The sequence below is a fragment of the Pteropus vampyrus genome, unplaced genomic scaffold, assembly GCF_000151845.1.
Source record: "Pteropus vampyrus isolate Shadow unplaced genomic scaffold, Pvam_2.0 Scaffold45, whole genome shotgun sequence".
NCBI classification, from domain to species: Eukaryota; Metazoa; Chordata; class Mammalia; order Chiroptera; family Pteropodidae; genus Pteropus; species Pteropus vampyrus.
Genome location: NW_011888826.1, coordinates 3358425 through 3379719, shown reverse-complemented (window position 1 = coordinate 3379719; position 21295 = coordinate 3358425). Strand labels below are relative to the sequence as shown.

At 40.0% G+C, this 21295-nt stretch overlaps 1 protein-coding gene across 6 annotated transcripts in view; it reads right to left on the bottom strand.

Annotated features, from left to right (window-relative positions):
• Window positions 1-21295, bottom strand: part of LYN (LYN proto-oncogene, Src family tyrosine kinase) — a 118433-nt gene that overhangs the window by 55583 nt on the left and 41555 nt on the right. For 3 of the 6 annotated variants that reach the window (XM_023530046.1, XM_023530049.1, XM_023530050.1), the window contains 7 exons: window positions 8223-8296; window positions 5192-5237; window positions 4261-4366; window positions 2598-2696; window positions 2372-2475; window positions 1705-1854; window positions 557-709 (listed from right to left, as the gene is read on the bottom strand). In XM_023530046.1, coding sequence (XP_023385814.1) covers window positions 557-709; window positions 1705-1854; window positions 2372-2475; window positions 2598-2696; window positions 4261-4366; window positions 5192-5237; window positions 8223-8291 — 727 coding nt within the window. In that variant the 5' untranslated portion in view covers window positions 8292-8296. Of the gene's footprint in view, window positions 1-556; window positions 710-1704; window positions 1855-2371; window positions 2476-2597; window positions 2697-4260; window positions 4367-5191; window positions 5238-8159; window positions 8297-21295 lie in introns of all 6 variants that reach the window. The other 3 variants (XM_011359168.2, XM_023530047.1, XM_023530048.1) reach the window with 1 other exon arrangement.

Below are 21295 nucleotides of genomic sequence, written 5' to 3'. Positions count from 1 at the left end.
CTTTAAGGAAGAAGAGGGTATTCTTATCACAAAAGAAATTCACATTCACCACACAAATTTTAGAAAAGACAGAGGGCCTAAAGAAATTCCCTGGAGAAAGCCACTGCTATGATTCTGCCAGCCCGAGAAGTACTTAATATTAAGGAATGGTTCATTAATGAAGCTTTCTTGGTGAGAAATTATAATAAATGTGAGGCTTCCTGAAGCCCATGAGCAAGGACTTGCCCTGAGACAGAAGATACTTAAAATGTGTGTCCAGAGACTCTGGTGATGAAAAAATCATAAAAGAGTAGACAGGACAATCAGGATAAATACCCACTGCCTTCTGCCTTAAAAAAGAATTACCAAGTCACAAGGAAGAGGAAGAGTCTAGTCAAATAATTTTTCAGGCCAGTTCTTGGTGCCAAGTAGACAGAGAAAAACAGAAAAAAAAAAAAATGATGCTTCTGACACCATTTAGTGTTTGGCTGAGAAAATTGGTAGAAATTGGCTCGAGCCCTTATTTTCCCAGCTGTCACCGCCAGAGTGGACTCTGGCTCCAGAGCGACACACTCACCCATCCAGACTTCTCCAAACTGTCCAGCACCAAGCCTCTTCACCAACTTAATGGACTCCCGTGAGATCTCCCAGGCATCTTTGTCCCACGGCTTCTGTGGTTTGGGACTAATGCATGCCTTCTCCAGTCTTCTGCACAAGCCATCTGATTGCTCTGATTTAAAATAAAAAACGAAGGTTAAAAATGTCACACTTTATATTTTACCAGTATCTATAGAGAGGTTTCAACTATTAGTCTTTTTTTACTATTAGTCTTTTTTTCCAGCTTGCCATATTTATGAACCTAAAATGCTTACGAGGGTATCTTTTTTACAGTTATGACTTTTGAAGCTCTTAAATGGAAAACAATTTAAAACATACTTGATTTTATGCAGTAGTACTGTTAATCTAGTAAAACGAACAAACAAAAATAACATAAACAGATAAAGGCTGACAGGCTGTCACACTTAAAACGTTATTTCAGATTGCTGAGCCCACGTAAGCTCAGAGCAGAGTGGCAGGGACTTGGTCATGTCACCAGGGGAGCCCCAGCCCCCAAACAGGGCCAGGGTATGGCGAGTGCTCACACACATGCCAAACGAATAAGTGAATGGGGATGACAGAGAAGGAGGAGGATTCCACAAAATCTGGGGTACCTTGTTCTCTCCATATTTTGAGCCCTGAGCAAACCTATAATATGTGTTCCCTTCGAGCAGATTGTAGAAATAAGCAGTAATAACGGCCGCCCACGACTGCCTTTGATCACACTGGGAATGAACCCAAAGCTGGTCACGAGTTCAGCTTGACAGGGCTGGAACGTGGCATTGGTGATGTAGGACCAATGACTTGCCACTTCTAAATATTTTGGTGTTGCAAAAATATGCACTATGTGAAAATACTATTCAGTTTTCTCTTTATAATTCTGAAACATCAACTGTCAAACAGCAGGAGCCAGGTGCACAGGACTGGAATAATTATTCACAAAGATCAACTCTGACTTTGAATGTATATTTAATTATAGATAATTCAGAATCAATTATAGAAGATGATCCTCCACCTTTGTCCAAAAGAAATATGATGCATAAAAAATTTTAATATAAAAGTGTTTGACACCATATATTTACCATAATAAACATATTTTGCCTTGTCCAATCTTCAGATTTTACTTACTTTGATAATGCTTAATCATGTCACTGATGCAAGGAAAAGTGATTCTCGGAGAGATGTAATAACCTCCATTGTCCAGACTTCTAATTTTGTAGTGCTTAATGACATCGCCATGCACAGGGTCATAATCTCTGACAGACAGAGAGTAGCTTCCTGTGGGGGGAAAAGTACAAGCAAAGATTACACCTAAGTCTTATAAATAAGATCTGCACTATACAATACCGTGGTATACATTTTGCCATAAAAGTATGCAAAACATAAATTAAGTATGCATAGTTTTAAAAGTCCTATAAAACGTCGCTTGCTAAAAGAAGCTAGCATTTTCTTTGCTGTGAAATTTACCAAGCCATTTTCCTTATTTTTTTGATAGTTTTTAAAATATTTCACTGAATTAAAGTTATTTTGATTTTCTTGCTCTTAAAATTTTAAGATTTACTCTAAATAAAAATGTAAGGGACTCCGTAAATATAATGTGATGAGAAATGGCTATAATTTGTCTGCTTTCTGTTACTTTTAGTAGCAAAACTAATGATTTTGGTTTGTTATTTGTTATCAAACTATAAAACTTTCACTACCAGAAAATAATATATTCTTTTTGAAAAGAATTCTAGAATAGTCTCTAAGAATGATTTCTTAAATAGCATTTTATAAGAAGCCTTAAGCCACTTACCTTTTAATGTTTCACTTTCTCTGATAAGAAATGCTCCAGCACTGTTCCCTGGTGCCAGAAGCTGCCTTTCTGCATCTTTCCTGGTTATATCCTTGAAAAACCACCTGAGAAGACATTTTAACAGTGTATGGTGTTATGCTTCAGGGAAGGTAAAACGGTAAAGCGTAAACAAGAAACCCACTGCCACAAACAGAACCATGGAAGATGACAACACGTAAGGACTCACTCTTCCGTCTCCAAGGTGTTGACTTTGGCTACGTAATTGCTGGGGATGAAGCCTTCTCTCTTCGTTGAGAGGGATTTAGCTTTCCACCATTCTCCGTGCCTGGAACAGAAACACACAGCAAAACTGTTTGTGTCCAATGACTCAAAATCTACAATAGCAGCTGTCTGCAGGTATTTGTTTTGGGGGGCAAGAGAGGGTGGGAAAGATGCCCGGAACCTCAGAATCCAGTGGGAAAATTCACTCCTCTTGCTGAAATAAAAATATGTTTAAAGACTGAAGTAAAGAAAAACAGCCTCTCAACTGAAGTGTGGGTCACTGTGCCCAGTGCTGCACAGACACGAGTTGGTGAAAATGGTTCTCATTCTGCAAAATGTTTCTAATTTCCCCCGGGATATGCTTTAGGATTCTTATAGGAATAGAAGTCAAGGGAATAATGAGCCATAGTTCCTATGCTGTAAGCTCTTTGGTTAAAACATTTAGTTTCCAAATATCAAGATGGACGCTATGAAAAAAAGAAGTAGAAAATCATAAAATAATTCCAAGCAAGTAGGTCTCGTCCTTCTTGTCCTTGGCTTTATGCCAAGGAGGAGGCTGGGGCAGTGAACGAGGGAGGAATGGATGAGTCCCTATGAGCTTCAGTTATGTTCCCCTTCAAATTCTCACATGCAGATGGGATCCTTGACTCCAAGACACAAAGGACAACTACAACTGGCACTAACTATATGCCTCCACTATATTTATCCACACACACGTGCACACACGTAATCCTCACATCAACACATGACAGAGGCACCGTCATTCCCATTTTATAAGGGAAGCACTGCTATACTACGGTATAATACTAAAGTGATTTGTCAAGGTCACACAGCTATAAGAGGCAGGGCCAGGAATTAGGCGCAAGCTCATGTTCAATCAGTAAGTGATAACTGCTTTGAACCACTTAACACCTTAATTGAGGTGTCCCTCCTCTAACTCTGGTTGGCAAGCCAGGGCGACAAGGTGTGCAAGATTAGCAGGAAAAGCAGGCGAGAATGAAGACTCTCGGAGTTCCTTATTCTCAATACTGTTCTGAACTCCCGTAGGCTGAATAGGTTACAGGTCTGTAAGTCAGCATGGATGGGGGTCAAGGAACAGATGGTGTCCGAGTGTCATCAGAGAAGTCCACATTGCTAAGTAGAGGCTTTTCCAAGATGACCGCTGCTCGGGCACAGCGCCCTTATAAACCAAACAAACCATTTGGACCCATAAACCCACTCTGAACTTGAGTAATTTAACTAAATAAAAATGGCATTAAAATAACAGGCAAATTTCACACACACATCCAAACTTCTTAAAGTGGCACAGATGGATAAAAAAGAAATGGTGTCTGTCTTCGAAGGGAAACTTCCTGGAGAGTATTCATAGGCAGACTTCAGAGGAAGATTCCTTTGGCCTTATGCCTCCACCCCCATCTGGGCTACTGCAAGGAGGCTGGGAGGCCTCAGGCCCCCAAGACGGGTCGTTGCTACTGCCGTGCTGCTGGGAGCAGAACGAGCAGGACGGTCTGCGGGACGGTCTGCGGGGTAGTCTGCGGGGTGGTCTGTGGGGTGGTCTGCGGGGTGGTCTACGGGACCCAGCAGCCTGGGTAAAGGGCTGCAGGCGCGGAGCACCTGTATGCACTTACTCCTCCAGGACTTTCATCTTCTCTCCTTTCCTGAAAGACAGGTCATCCGGGTGGATGCCATCATAGGGGTACAAGGCCACCACAATGTCTCCTTGCTCCTCTGGATCTAAAGAGGGAGAACCAAGCAGGGGTCTGTAAGATCCCTCAGCAGAAACACTGAAACAAGCCCTCGCTGGGCACAAAGGAGGAGATGGCACTGAGAAGGGCCACTGGGATGACAGCATGTGTTTCCTTCCTAGAGGGCTCAAGGTCTAAAAAATCTACAGTAAGTACAAGCTGTGACAAGTACACACTGTAAGCAGTACTTGTCATCTCAAATACAGGCCTACAACTGTAATTCCAACTCTCTGGTTAAGAAATGAAACACCCATGTTCATAGCAGCATTATTCATAATAGCTAAAAGGAGGAAACACATGTCCAGTGACAAATGAAGGGAAAAACAAAATGTGGTCTATACATACAAGAGAATATTATTCAGCCTTAAAAAGGAAGTAGATTCTGACACTGGCTACGATATGGATAAACATTGAAGAAATTATGCCGGGTGAAATTAGCCAGTCACAAAAGGACAAATGTTGTATGATTCCACTCATATGAGGTACATAGAGTATCAAACTCATAGCGACAGAAAGCAGAGTGGTGGCTGCCAGGCCCCGGGAGGAGCAGAGGTGGGAGTGTTTAATGGCAACAGAGCTTCAGTTTGGATCGATGAAGAAGTTCTGGGGATGGATGGTGGTGATGACTACACAACAAATGTGAATGTACTTAATGCCCCTGAACTGTACACTTAAAAATGGTTAAAATGATAAATTTCATGTTATGTGTATTTTTCCACAATAAGAAAATAAATTAAAACACCCAGGAAAACTACTTTTGTTAGATTCTCTAACAGTAAAGAAAAGAAGCCACCATCTTGCTATGAAAACATACCTTTAGTTTGAAACCTCTGTCCTGGTAAAAGCTGAGAATCTGTAACCTAGGAGAGAATATTTGTTAGAAAAAAATTTTTTGTTTAGCTTTTTTCATTCACGTTTATGGTGTGTGTTATATCATTTTTCTAACAGTAGCAAATGAGGCTTAGAGTTGCTAATTTACTAAGCCAGAAAAAAAGAGGAAAAATTCTGTAGAGCTATGTCCCAACCCACAAACTCTTCCATCTAAAAGCAGCCATTTGCCTGTGGTGGCAGGAAATGACAGGGCTCAGGGCAGGGGCCGTGCAATGCTTACCCGATCAATTTCCCCCTCTTTTTTGGTAACAGAACCCTAATATTATTCGGAAGGCAATTTGCCCAGCATTCTAGACGCGTGGAGGGAGGGAGTGTATCTGTGAACAAAACGGTTGTATGGGGTTTGGGGGCAACTCCTCCTTTTGACTTGCTTTTCAAGTGAAGGCTGTGTCTCAGCAACCATGGAAACCGGGGTCAGCAGAGCAAAGATGGAGGGGGCCTGGAGCCCTGGGGATCAGCGACTGCTGATCTCCACGTTTCGCAGACTTGCTTAAAAAACTGTAGTCAGGACTCTGAGAACAAGTCCTAACCCCTCCAGGCTTCCTATGGCTGATCCTGATTCTGTCATGGGGACAGATGGCATCCTCTGTTATTTTAGTTGGAGGTGAATTATCAGGAAGAGTCTGGTGACACAAAAGGCCACCTCAATTACCTTTTAAATTGAATTCTTTTTTCTCTCAGTGACCATGAGGATGATGTACAAGATCCCTTGGATCCGTGTAAGGAAGGCACTGTCAGAGACCTATACTCACAAATCATGTAACTTTTCTCTTTGATTAAAATGATTTAATGAAATGGGACCAAAATAGCTTGTACTGAAATTTAAATTTCTGATGAAAGTTAGCCCATAAAATCTCCAATTATGGAAGGGATGAGAATTACTATATTTTCTGCTATCAGAAAATCATAGGTCCATATTATCCCTTCAATTATTTCAAAAAGTTTTACGCTGATTTTTTAAATCATTTAGATTTACATACTTAGGATATATGATCAACTCGAAACGACTTAGAAGAAATAATTTGAAGGTGAGAAACTAATTAAATCATTTTGAAGCAGGAAGCTGACTTTCACATAACAGAGTCCTTAATTTGCAAATGTTTTAATACACTTTTTGTAAGACCAAAACACACATATGCAAGTCATCTACCTTCCCTCTTTTTCTTTAGAATGTCTTTTCCTTAGAGTGTTGTTGAATTTGCACCAGTTCAGCCTTACCCTCTCATCAGAACTCCTCTGTAATCAACCCAGGGTGGGCATTTTTGGCACATCTGGCCGGAGCTGAGTGTTATCTGTTGCTATGGAATAAGGCCAGACTAACCGGCTGGTGAAACAAGGGCATCTGTGACCACAGAAGGCACAAATCAAAATATAGGAATTAAGAGATTTCAAATATGTTTACTACTTCTGCTTTCTAACTTAATTTTTAACCTCCCTTACTTTTAAAAGAAAAAATGGTGTGTACTATTTTCCTCTGCTTTTCTGAATAAAGAGTATCTTCAATCGCTATTTAAAACAAACAAAAAACAAACAAAAAAACGGGTTTTAAAGCATGTAAATCTGGTGTATGGATCCAGAAAAAGTCAAATCCTTTTCATGAGACCTTTGAAAGTCTATAACAGAAAAATTATTTGTGACTCCAATTCCTTATAACATCTTATTTTCTACTAATCATATTTATGTAATATGTAGTTCTACATCTGTACCTATTTATGTAATGTGTTTTAAATATGTTATATGTATTTATCACTAAATTCTTAAAGCTGTTAATAATTTCACACATTTCGAGTTTCTATATAAAATTACAATATTAATTTATCTATCCAGAAACATCGTGTACAATTTATTCATTCTTCGTCTCCACTTCTTTTTAAGGTCAATAGTGACTTATTAGTTTCGACAATGATATGTGACTTTGACATATGTTATACCCGTAGGGTAATGGGGAGCAGTGGAGGAGAGGGCAGGCTGAAGGGCTTGATAACAATAATATGTTTCTAGAATACTAAGTCATTTGAAAACATGTCAGATGAGAGAAACTGTAAAACATTTAATGAAGGCATCTGGGCTAATAAGCTGCTTCCAGCTGAATTGCTGAAGAATTCCATAAAAACCAGGCTATGGAAAAAAAAAATATATATATATATATATATATATATATATATATATATATATATATATATAGTGAGTGAATAGATGGAAAACATATAAGAGCTGAGATAAAGCGCAGTTAAGGCTGTAATTATCCAAAACTCTGTTCTTCTTTTCCTTAAAATGTGATAGTAGTTCTTCCTTTGCCAAGCATTCTCAAATGCATTGAATAGCATGTCCATCACTCATATATATTTCTGGTAGATATTTGTTCAAGGTTAGTGGGCAGAATTAGCTGTGTTTTAAAAAATCTTTTAATTACAATGTCATGAAAACTTCAGTATCTGCACTACTATGAGTTAACTGAAAAATGATGAGATGGGATAAAGTATAATGTGCCAAATGACATATTAGCACTATTTTAGCATCTAACTTGAATGCAGAATGTCCTTCTGCTTGCAGACCATTGCACTAATCTCACTACCTGTCCTAAGTGACACAAGCTCAGGTAAATAGACTGTATATCTTTATGTATAAAGAGTGGGTATTTGTACCAGTGAGATGGAAGATGATTTTCTCTACACACAAAAAAGTGCCCGAAGGTCGTTTTATTTTACACTAAGTGACCTTGTTATCCTTCAAATGCTTGCAAGATCTTTAAAGGATTAAGGTACAAAGCATATCAAAAATCCAGGCCCAAGTAACTGATGTGATTTTTTGCATGCACATGTTATAGATTTGGTGTTTAAATCATGCTTTGATCCTGCTGTGGGAATTCTCCCCTGAGACTATCTACTTACTGGCCTTTGCTGTTTATTGGACGTTGGATCTCTCACATAAATAGTTCGGTCAGTATTACGTACTGGTTGCGTCTTCAAATCTACTCCATCGTCATTCAGATTGTCTTTCCTTTTTGATTTTATACATCCCATATTTCCTGTTGGAATATAAAAGCAATGACATTGTTTTACCATTCTAGAACTGGCTTCAAGCCACCAAAATCTCTCCATTCATGAAAAATAAAAGATTATATTTTTATTCCTTATCATAGATAGTTTAACGAACTCAAATGTGGATACTGTTCACAAACTGGTTTGCTTGTATATTCATTCACTTGACAACTATTTATGAAGAATCAATTTTATGTTAGCAAGACATAATCTCTGCTCTAAAGATGCTCATATTTTTGTGGCAAAGATGTGTGAATTAAGTTTATAGTAGTGGAGAGCCAATGATATAGAATGCACCGGGCCTAGGAAAAGGCATCTAACTCAGGCAAAGAGAAAAAGGCGGTAGGCAGGAGGAGCATTCTGAAAGAATGTTCTGTGAGTCAAAACAGAAATGATGTCAGCCAGGTGGCAAAGTCAGTAAAGGAATTCCAGGAAGAAGGAACTTCACATGCAGAGTATTGACCCTGAGATAACATGGCCCCTTTAAGGAACCGGTTCAGTCTCACCCTTCAGGGAAGTAGTTCAAGCAGATCCCTTCTGGGAACTAGGTCTATAATGCAAAACCTTGTAGCCCATCAGTCCCCAACCTTTTTGACACCAGGGACCCATGCTCCTATGAGAATCTAATGCCTGATGATCTGAAGTGGAGCTGAGGCGGTGATGCTAGCACTGGGGAGCAGCACGAATACAGAAGCAGCTTCCACTTGCTTGTCTGCTGCCCACCTCCTGTTGTGCAGTCCAGTTCCTAACAGGCCACGGACAGGTACTGGTCCAAGGCCCAGGGGTTAGGGACCCCTGCTGTAGCCAAAGAGCAGGGAGGGAAGGCCAGGAGTTAGGCTGGAGAGGAAAGAGAGGCACACCTTGGGTGCCATGCTCGGAAATTTATTCATTTGTCTCCTCCCACCTCCAAGATGGATGACACAATGTGAAAGGTGAAGTGAGGGGGCTTGAGGCTTCAAAGGCAAACATGATTAAGAACGAGAATGCAGAGAACCCGGCTCCAACTGAATGCGGCCTGAGGCCTGGGAAAGTGATGGTGGTCCTCACCAAGACTGGAAATAAAAGAGGAGACACAGGTATGGAAGAAAAGATGCTTGTAGGAACATCTAAATGACCGAATCCAGTAGGCTCCCTAGTAGGATACATGAGTGTGGAAACTAGAAGAGCCTGAGACACAAATGATGGTATCAGCAAACCATGACTGTGCATAAAACTTCAGAGGAAGAATCGTAGACAGAAAGGGCCTTCTTCTTGACCAGTGCAGAGTGACAAATAACATTCTTCTACCTGCTAAACTTTCTTATCTGTTTATTCAATTGATACTCGGATGCACCACATGAAGGACTCTGGGGACTAAAAAGATGATTTTAAAAATTGAAATCAGACATGAATCTTGCCTTCCAGTATAGCCTCTTGGTTAAATCTATGTATTGAAAACAAAATCTGCTGTGAACTCCATCCACTGAAAGTTTCTATAGGGCAAGTAATGGTTCCCAAACCTGAAAGAACACCAGAATCACCTAGACTCAATAGAACAGACTTCCCTGGACTCTTTCCAGGAAATTCTCTGGGGACCCAATGTAGGCAGGGTGCTCCCATGTGATCTGTGTACTTTTGAAACGCTGCCACTTGGACACCACTGCCTAGGACTTTAGAGAAAAGGTGTATGAGTTTACAGTTTGAGGAAGGGGGAGTAATGTGAATTAGGGAGCACTTCTGGGGGGAGGAAATGTTCTAAGAAATCTCAAGAGTCTCCCTCTTAACTGTCACCCACAGGCATCTCTGCCACAGCTCATCTGTGTGTTTTGTCCTGCAGGCTCCCAGTTGGACCTTCAACTTATTTCTCGTTTGTTACAGAGGCAGAAGCCTTTCAGTCACACCTCTTTCTGAAACTAGCCAGCTGTAGTTCCCAAAATAAAGGGGAAGCAAGTACTTCTTTGATTCAAAACAGAACACTTTTTTCATATGCTTAAGTTTCTGAAATGAAGATGGGTTTTAAAGTCGATTTGGAAATAAGTGAGATGGGTTTTCGAGTTGATCTGTAAATAAACAGGCGAGTTCTTTTTTCAGCAGTCAACACCCGCCCCCTCCCCCAACCCCCGCGCCCGCAATCAGTGTCTAACGTGATCAGCCACTGAAATGGTGCGGTATAAATGAGGAAATACGGTACGTAATAGAACCGGCCTCCCAGCGCGACCCCAGCGCTCGGCGAGGACCACGGGGAGAAGCTAGGCGGACCGACCCGGGAACCACAGCAGGGCCGGGACTGCCCCAGCGCTTTCCCCGGGTCGCCTGGCCTCCCTCGCCTCGCCCTCCCCCTCTCCTCTCTTGTCTTCTCTAGCCCTCTTTTCCAGACCTCTACACAAATTTTACCCGCCCCCACCCCCCGGACAGAACTTCACTAATCGCCCAACTGAAAAGGTCGCCGCTCTGCCCACCCCTCATGCTTCATGCTCTTATGTTTCTTATTAAATCCCCCTGGGCACCTCCCCAACAGAATGGAAGCCGGTTTCTTCGCGGCAGGATTCCCGGTACCTAGAACAGAGCCTGCTCAGAGCAGGCCCCTCGGACAATGTGTGGAAAGAACCGGCCAAGCAACATTCGGGGCTTCCTACTTGCCCATCCGGGCCCCTCTTGCTAAAGGTGGAAAAGGCAAGGAAATGAACCCGCCCCCCGCACCTGCAAGTTGTTTTAAAAGCAGCAGAGAGACAGAGACCTCTACAACGAAATTCTAGTTTATAGGAAATGCGGAGGTTAAAGAAACAAAACGAAAAATCCATAATGTGCGCTAAAGACAACTAGCCTGGATACTAAAAAATGTACAGGGGGAGGGATGGGACAGAACTATTCCGTATTAAGAGACACTAAAGACACAGTGTGTGAATCTCGACTGGATCCTAGATGAGGAGGAGGACGGGATGACACAAGCTCAGATAACGGGGGAAATGTGAATATGTCTAAATAGAATAGTGGGGACTTGTGTGTATTATAGACATGATAATGGCTTTGTGGCTACACTGAGAATGTCTATCTTAGGAGATACATGCCAGGTGTGTGGAGACGAAGGCTCAGGGTGTCTAACTTTCAACACTTTGGTCAAAATGAAAAAGAGAAGGGAGCAGGAGGGAGAGGAAGGGAAAATGTGGCACGATACTAAAGAATTTAGTGAATCTAGGTGAGGATATTTTTCCATTTTTTCCTGCAGATTTGAGATTTTCAACATAAAACGTTGGGGTGGGACATAAGACGTATTATAAATAACTTTATGCAAAAAACTTTTTCAAAATGTTAGAAACTCCTTGTGCGTGTGTGTGTGTGTGTGTGTGTGTGTGTGCGCGCGCGCACGCGCACACAGGCGATGAAATCACATGTCATGCCAAGCCCTGCTGGCTTTATTTATTTATAGCGTGGAAAGGTTTTTAACCAGGGACAGGACATGAGATCTCTATTTCCAAGAGAGAACTAGGTAGGAAGCGAGTAGGAGGGGGAAGGGCTGAGGGGTTCCAGGAAAGAGAAGATGGGGATTCCAAGGGCATTGGCCCTGGAAAAGAAGAGGAAGAATGAAAATAAAAGGTAGGTGGGTGTGAGAGAGGGTGGTGAGAGTACACAAATTATCATTTATTTATGCTTAATTCATGTGTTCCCCTCCCCGCCATCACCACAGACTGCTGAGCACCAACCGTATGTTTTGTAGATAAAAACAATTATCTGAGTGGGCCTCTGCTGATCGCCCAGTGACACACCAGGTCTTGCAATTCCTCATGCTGTGGGAAGGTACCAGAAAAGTACACAATACAATGTAGTGCCAACAGAAAGTGGTTACATGTTTGCAAGTGTCATGAGCTACACTTTACAATGATTTACACCTTAGTGTTTTTTAATTAAACATTTGTAATTTTCTGAGCATTTCATTTAATCCTTGAAGAAACCTTATAAACCAGGAATTATGAATCCTCCTTTATAGAGGAGTAAATAGAGGATTAGAGAGATGAAAAGGCGCACCCTAAGCCACAGTACCAGTGAAGGGTGGCGCTGGGACTCTCACACAGCTTTAGCCAAAGTCTAAGCCTAAAGTCTGTTCTCTCTTGTTTCTCATACGATGGCTATTTTGAAACTTTTAAACGTTTTATCTATTTAACGATGATGCTAAATGAAGAGATTGTTTTTATGGCTTGTTTATTTCTCAAAAGGATCTGAAATGCTTTTACAAAAAAGACAGTAATGAATTTAATAAAATGAAAACAAAACCCAAGCCAAGGAAAAGAGGATAATGCAAATGTGTTAAGAGCGGAGGGTACCAGATACACTGTAGCAGATTTCCTGGCAGGAAGAGCCAGAGGGCAGCTGAGTCACTGGCCTTCAGAGCACTTCAGTAAGGGAAGAGGAAGCAGATGGGAAAGTGAGGCCCCTGCAGAAGAAGTCTAAGTTTTCTTACGATGGACATTACATAAAGTGCTGTGGATGAAGTAGTTGGCAAGGCCTTCAATTCTTTTCAACAGTAAATTAAGGCACATTTTATATGTGGAGACTTTGGGTTAATCATAGTAATAGTAACTGAGGGTTTGACATGCAAATGTGACTCGAGGATGTTCATCACAGAAGCTCAACTAGATGGTCTGAAGAGACACAGACGACTGGGCAACCCTTTGCCACGAAGGGACATCCACCAACAACATATCCAGAAAATGGGAGGCAGGTGACTTTTCTTTCCAAAAATTTCTTTCACGAGAACAAATATCCATTAGGGGTGGCTCGTTCTCATTTAAAGTCTTTAGAATACCAAAATCCTTTTTTTTTTAAAAACAAAAACAAAAACAAAAACAAAAAACAGACTTGAGGCAAAGACTAATTATGACTCCTTGTTTACCACCCTGCTGTCTCTGGAAAGATCTAATAATGCCTTATCCACCTGCTCAGCGAAGAAGCAACTGTGCACTTGGGCCTGCACTTCTGGGGACTTGTTTTTCCTCCAGCTTTATTGGGATATTTGACATATAACATCATGTAAGTTTAAGATATTCAATGAGATGTATGTATACATTGCGAACTGTAAGGGTTTAGAACGAATGTGCCTCTCTGGTGTGCTGATTGTTTTGAACTAAAGGTAACTGAGATGTGCCTCTCTGGTGTGCTGATTGTTTTGAACTAAAGGTAACTGAGACATTGTGGGAGAAACTTATGCCTCCATTTAACTACCTGGAAAAATTTAAATTAGGGGCCTTGCCCATAAAAAGAGATTATCGGAGATAACCTTTTGACCTGTGTATATGGCAGGAGGAACTACTAATTACTGACAACTGCTCTTACCTTCCTAAGATGACCTTTCTCCTCTCTGACCCCTGGGTACCTTACCTCATCATTAGCTCAGAATGCCATGTATATCTCATGCTAACTTTCAGTCCCTAAACCTCTCTTGCATGTGGCGTTCCCATACGAATGTATGTAATTGAATTTGGTTATCTGTCTCATATAGATTTAATTATTATACAGCCGAAAGAAACTTAAGGGGCAGAGGAAAGTTTCTTCCTCCCCCACAGGGCTGATTATTACAAAAAAGTTAACGCATTCATCCCTTCACATAGTCATTGGGTTTTTCTTGTTTGTTTTTATGGTGAGAACTTTTAGAAGACTTGTTCTTTAGATATACTTGCACAAGAGCACAAGGATGTGCATACTAGCGTTATTTATACTATAGACAGAGACGATCCAGATGACTATCAGGAGGGGACAGTACAGTAAATTAGGTCATACAGACAGGTGATGAGAGTGGGATGGGTTAAAAAAAGATTTGTTTAATTCAGACATTCTTGACCACCAATCATGATTGATTGAAAAAATTCTATATATATCAATTTATATAATCAATAATGTATGTACACACATATATACACATAGATGTACACACATATCCATATATACTGTATATTTAATGTGCACGGAAAAAAGTCTGAAAGAATACCCACCACCATGCTGGCCAGGTTCTAAAGTCCACTTAGACTTTAGATAGAAGTTTTATCTTAAAAATTCTCAAGGAAGACACTACAAAATATTTTGGAGCGAAGACTGTGGGGTTGGATGGCTAAATTCAAATCCTGGGTCCATCAATTATTAAATGTGTGATCTTGGGCAAGTTGCCTAACCTCTCTGTGCCTCAGCTTCCTTTTCAATAAAGGAAGTAACTACCTCATTAGGTTAAAGAGTTAAATTAGTTAATACTTGTAAAGTGCTTAGAGGCAGACTTAAGGCAGCACACAGTAAGAGCTATACACATGTTTGTTAAGTACATAAATAAATGCAGTCGAAATGCTGGTTTTTTCCTACAAAATTGGAAGAGAAACAGTCCCATGATGAGAAGCACAAGGATAACCCCCATCTCAACACAAAGAGAGAACAGCACATCTCGCATCTCGGCTTCCGGCTTGTACACAGGCCACTTGTACCAGCTAAGTGGACATTTTCCCTCTCTCTCCTCTCTTTTGGCCAAGGTACCTTATATGCCATGTCACTCTGCTATACACTTTTGTATTACACGATGACCTGAATGTAAATGCATATATTACTCTGTAATTAAGGAGGGGGACATTGCTCAATGAAAGAGCTTCCTGAATTTGGATGTAACATACATTTTGAGTAGTATTTTGTTTTTCATCATAGGTTCCATAAGTTTAAAAGGTATCCCATCATATATATTTCAACCTGAAGTTTCCCATCCCTGTCTGCTATTAAAGGTTTTAAATCACTAATTTCTCATATTATCAGAGATTAAAGAAATAAAAAATAGGACATAGGATGCCACTTCCCCCTATGAAATCTAAACCCATTTTTTAACAATTACATCACATACTCCTAGAGCTTAAAATTTAAGAATTTACCAGAATCTAACCCCTCAGAATTTAAATGTCTTGTTTTTACAAAGTGCTACAAAATAAACTGTGTTGCTACCATGTTTTTTAAAAATTTTTTATTATGACATACATTTCCCAGCCATCAAAAAAAAAAAAAAAAAAACCTAAAAACTTTTTTTAAAACTTCACTGCAACTTCTCAAACTGCATACTTTAAGTTGCATTGAGTTTTCCCAGCAACAAGTGAATTTCTCATCCAAAGGCTCATTGGGGCCTCTGGAATCTTCCCCCGTTACTGACCTTCTCTTGCCTGACCTTGCAATACCAGTGGTCGCTCTGGAGTAACCAGAAAGGTCTATAAGGGTAGGAAACAAAGTGGGTGAGGAGAGAAAAGGGAGGAGTATGTAATTGCCTACAGACGAGGAAACCAACGCCCAGAGATGAACCTGTGCCAGGTAATCAGAGGTCTTAGGTAAAACTAGAAGTTGGTCCGTTGGCTTCAGAGCTGCATTCTTTACCCACTCAAGGCCTTGCTGCCTCTCTGTGGTGTGAGCTTCATTGCCAAAAGACCTTTCTGAATTAGGAAGCTCAAAAAGACAAGAGAAAGGAATCTTTGAGGACAGAGAGATGGGTAGTAAGGATCTCAAATAAGTGAGCTGAGCTTCAAAAGTCGATTGAGTTTGGTTCCAGGGTCATTCGTAGGACGAATTCTTCCCTAAAATAACATCCTCCAGTTCTCATACTTGCGTTCCAGGGCCAGTTGTTAACTCAAGAGATGTACTTTGCTCTCCTCTAAACGGAGACCTTTCAGAAACCCCTGACTGTTTTCCTTCTTACTTCACTTTCAACAATGAAACTTTAGAGACTTTTCAGAGAAGCAAAGTCTATAGAAGAGTTGCGGTGTTTTCTCCAAAGTTCCCATCAAAGAAAAGGGGGTCGGGAAAGTCTGGCTGCGGGTGTCCTCAGGAGGGCAGGGGAGGAGAGAGCGCCTCGACTGAACCCCACAGCTCCCTCGACGCCTAGCTCGAGTAGTTGGCTTTTCTTTTGTCAGTTTTCCTAAATTCCTTTGAAAAAGGTAGAATTGAAAAGGGTATCACTTATATGTGGGATGTAAATGTAAAATTAACATATGAACGGGACAAATTAACAGAGACTCATGGATATGGACTATAGACTAGTAGTTCCCAGAGGGTGGGGGGTGGAGCGAGGAGGGAGGTAGACGGGGTAAAGGGGGTCAGATATGTGGTGACAGAAAGAATTCTAACTATGAGAGGTGAACACACAGTGTAAATATATATATGCCTTACTGTTAAAGTGTACAGTTGAAACATTGGATTTCGTTAACCAGTGTCACCATAAAATTAATTAATTCATTATTTTTTAAAAAAGAAAAAAGAAAAGGGTGTAGCCAGGCTCCCTTACTTAGGCTACTATGATTTTATCCTTACTTATCTTGGTAATTATTTTCAATTCTTGAATTTTTCCTCTATAAAATCCCCCAGAAAGCCACCACTGTCACGGTAAGCCAGTGGCCCAGGCTCACCTCACCTGGCGTCAGAGCCCGGCTTTCTCATTTGACCAGCCTCTAATGAAAGGCCCACCCTCAGGTTGAAATACCATCTGTAAACAGTGTCTCGGGGCAGCGTAACCACGGTCTAAGGTGTTTGGTAATCCCTACTCCTAGCTTCTCTCTGGGTTCCGTAACAAGAGCTAGTCCTTGAAGACTTGGGTCACACAGCTGCTCCTATGGTGTGGGCATCGCCTCCAGTCTGTGACTAAGGCTGAGCACCGGGCTCCCCCTAGAAGAAAGGGGTGTGATTTATAAGGAACCTGAAGGAGAAGGAGTACTGGCAAGAGACTGGGACAGAACCTGGGTCCCAGGGGCCTGCCACCCCCATCCACTTTTCCTATTAAAGGTCAACTGGAAAGGAGGGTGGGGGTTACCCACAGAGTTCCAGGTTCACATCCCAAGACCTGGGGTGGAGGAGGCTCTGCGTCTGAAGGAGGGGCTGCTTCTCTCTTTGCTTCTGGTCCCACACAGGGTGACACACGAAGGCAAAGGGGGTGTCAAGATAAAACAGCCAGAGTTCTGTTTTGAGGCTCCCTTCACTCAGCCTGCTGAAGGTGTTTAGGGCATCCAGAAGCTTCGAGTGTTCCAGTGCAGTCCATTCGCTCTCAGGGTAGGTATCAGTATGATGTTCCCCCAAATCAACAGTACCCCGCCATATCTCCCCGGGGAAACCAAGAGCAGGAAGAGAATCCGTGGCTTCTTTCTCCCCAAAGGGCACAACAGAAACCTTGTTCCTAACCAGGTGCCATCTTGGAAAGGAGCAGGAGGAGAAATGTGAAGGACTAAGCAATGGAGTCATGATGGAAAAGAGGCTCTTTAAACTGGAAAAATTTTGAACTCTGTTGGCAAATGTGAAACAGTTTTACAACCTGTGTTATTCAGAGAGCTGAAGAGAGACTATTAAAGGATGCAAAGGCTTGCTTTCTCCCTCCCTCCCTCCCTCCCTCCCTTCCTTCCTTCCTTCCGTCCTTCCTTCCTTCCTTCCTTCCTTCTTTCCTTCCTTCCTCCCTCCCTCCCTCCTTCCCCCTCCTTCTCCCCTTCCCCCTCCTCCACAAATGAATTGCAGTGTATAAATTCTGCAAGCCCGCTTACATGCAAGATATAGTGGGCTCTGGAATTAGTAATGACGGTTTTATAGCTTTGCGATTATACTAAAAACCACTGAATTGTACACTTTAAAAGAGTGAATTTATATATGTGAATGATATCACTAAAAATTAATTTAAATCTTCTTCCCCCTACAAAAAAAAAAAAAGAGAGAGAGAGAGAGATGCAGTGGGTATGGTTGGTTTCTCTTTTATCAACTTTATTACTTTGTGATCCAAATGAGATACATTTTAATTTACCTTATGTTTACTGATGCCTTTATCTGGTTTGAAACCATTTCTTCATCATACTACAACATAAACAAGGCCTCAGAAAGACACAAGGGTTATGTAGTTAACTATAGTATAAATGTGTGGCGTAAAAACGTAAAACTAACTTGACACTGAGATATTCTGAAATAATGATGCATAAAAACAACAAATTGACTGTATTTATGGGAACCTTAATAAACATGTACAGTTTTAATCACTGCATTTATTAGAATGAGTCCAGAAAAGAAGCACAAGACAATTAAAGAGGTATATGAGAGTTTCAAAGACCTAGAAGTTTGGATGGAGTCTAGAGCAGAGAAATGAGTAATTTGGCCCTTGCCTGGAGAAGAGCACAGGGAGGGTGAGAGGCGTGGGAAGTTATGCATCAGGAGGCCTGGCTGCCAGTCCTACTATTATGGACAAAATCACTCCCACCTCTGGACTCACACTTCCTTACCATAAAATGATAAGGAAATCATTTTCTTATCATTGGGCTTGGCATGAAAGAGTCAGTGATACAATCTAACTTGACAATACACATGAAAGCCCTTAAAAATGTATGCGCTTCTTAACCCAACATAACTACTAGCAGTAAATTATTTCTAAGAAAATAACTAGGCAGTTACACAAAGCTCTGTATAAAAGTATATTTATTGTGGGACTGTTTGTAATACCATACAATCAGAAATTTACTTGTTTGCCAAATAGGTTACTGCTTAAATTAATGTAGACCAGCTCTCAAAATTCATTTCATCCAAAGCCAGTTCTCTGAGGATTTTCAATTTATAATATATTTACCAAAAAAAAAAAAAAGATACAATATATTTACATGGATTAAAAGTAAAAATTTACAAGGTGATCAATTTACCAAAATGTGTATCTTTTAACTATTTGTGAAATTTATGTAATTTTATATTAGACAAGATGGTGTTAACAGCTTACCTTTACAACAGTTTGTATCAGTTGGAGTGATTTTAATAGCTTCAGGGTATAATAATTCTTATCAAATGAAGTTGTTTAAAAGCTTTTCAAGATTTGTATGATGTTTTTAAAGGAATGTTCTATTTTTAAAAACTAAAGATTATTGAGTCTTCTTAGGACTGTAATAACCTTAGTTACTAGCAACTTACTAGCTTACTATTATTAAAGATAATTATGAGACAATTGAAGAAATATGATCATTTATTGGATATTTGATGATAATAAGGAAATGCTGCTATTTTATGTTTAATAATGGTATTAAATTTATGTTGAAAACATGAGTGTTTATCTTTTAGAGATTAAAATTAAAATATTGATGGATGTAATTTTATAATAGTAATTAGTAACTTAAGTGTAATATAAAGTATGGTTGTTTATGTAGTTTCCTAGTTCATTTCTTACTTTACCCATCCTTATGTTTAGGATTTTAAACTAATTTCTAAAAATTCTTCAACCCTAGTGACACGTTTTTGTTATTTTCGAGGCTCAAGTCTTTTGCTTCTTTCTAGAAATTTCTCTTCACATCCTCGTTTCCCTTCCACATGTCAGGATAGTCTGTCCTTTCTTGTCAAATGGTTTTGCAAACAACTATCAAATCAGCACACCATAATTCCTCCTTAGAATCTTGAGTTTTAGCATATTGTATGTGTTGGGAATATTTTGGTCGCTTCAATCTCTTTCTAATGCTTTTAATTTAAACTTAAATTAAAATTTTAATTTTGTAATTGCAGAAACCTCAAGGTTGTTATCCATTTGAAGAACTAGCAGGAAAACATTAAAGATGCATAAAGCTGTTTGAAAAAGAGAAGTAATATTCAAGTAGTTAAAAGAAACAAGTCTGGTAAAATGGAACATTTGATAAATTCATAAAATTGGCTGTCAAGCAATTAGATCAATTTCAGAAAATTGATCTAGAAATTGATACCTCAACACAAAAGAGTACTATATGTCATTAAAATAAAATGTATATATACAAATATATATACACATACACATATACATATATGCACACATATACATATGTGTATATATATTTCTTGACATAAAAAGATACATTATGTTCACATGGAATAAAACTAAATAAAGTACATATAACGTTTTTGTGAGGAGAAAAGATATAAATGTGTAGGAAAAAAGTCTAGGAAGAATTATCTTAAAATATAATGTTCATGTACAGGTGATAGGATTACAGGTGTTTCTGGTTTTGCCTTTCCCAATTTTCAAATTTTCCTATCATATGTATATCAAAGTTTGAAGGAACTCAATTCATGTGTTTGGTTTCAAAAACATTTTACATTTTGTATAAATTATTGTATAAATTATATATACATATGTATACATACAAGTACTATACAGTATAGTTTCATTATACATGTGTAACGTAATATGTACACAAATATATGTGTGTATATGATCTAGTACAAAAATAGAAATAATTTTTGAAAAATTTAAAACAAAACAAGAGAGTCCGAATGCATGGCCTAAACTCTCATTATCTGTGGGAATAAAGAACTTGGAGAAGATGCAGGTGGAGTGGAGCCATCGTCTTTGCTAAGATTTTATAAGGAAATGAAATGGAAATTGACAAACATGAAAATTTTTACCAGGCATAAAGAAAACTACTCAACGTCTAAGAGATGCAGTATATTCTGGAGGAACAGTAAGAGCTGTGCCTGGTAACTTAAGAGGAGACAACCAAGCAGGCCCCCATGTGAACAAAAGAGGCATGTCCAATTAATAACCTACGAGTACCCTTCTCTTTGACTCCTAGCAAGGCTGGAAGGTCTAAGGGAAGAGAGTTTGAGGTAGAAGAAATGGGCTATGCAAAAGGCCCATAACTGGAAGGAGGTTTGGGGCAGGAAAGGAGCGGGTATGGCTGGAGTAAAGTGAGAGAGGGCCTGAGCGGCAAGAGAGAAGGCCAGGGCCCTGAATGTCTTATGACAACTGCACAGCTGACAACAAATACACTAGTGATATGGGTGATATTCCCCTGGATCAATGTACAGTAAGAACCTCTCCCACATGGCTGAACCCCATTTGCATAACTCTTAGTTGAGCAATTTCACGCAGAGGAAGATAACAGGGGATTGCTGAAACTGTGGGGTTTTGGGTTTTGTTTCGCTTAACAATAAAAAGGAACACTATGAAAACAAGATGAGCTCATGGAAACTTATGTATCATAGGGTAATGTGTCATTTAAAGGACCAGAGAGGAAATTAAAAGCTGAGTTTGA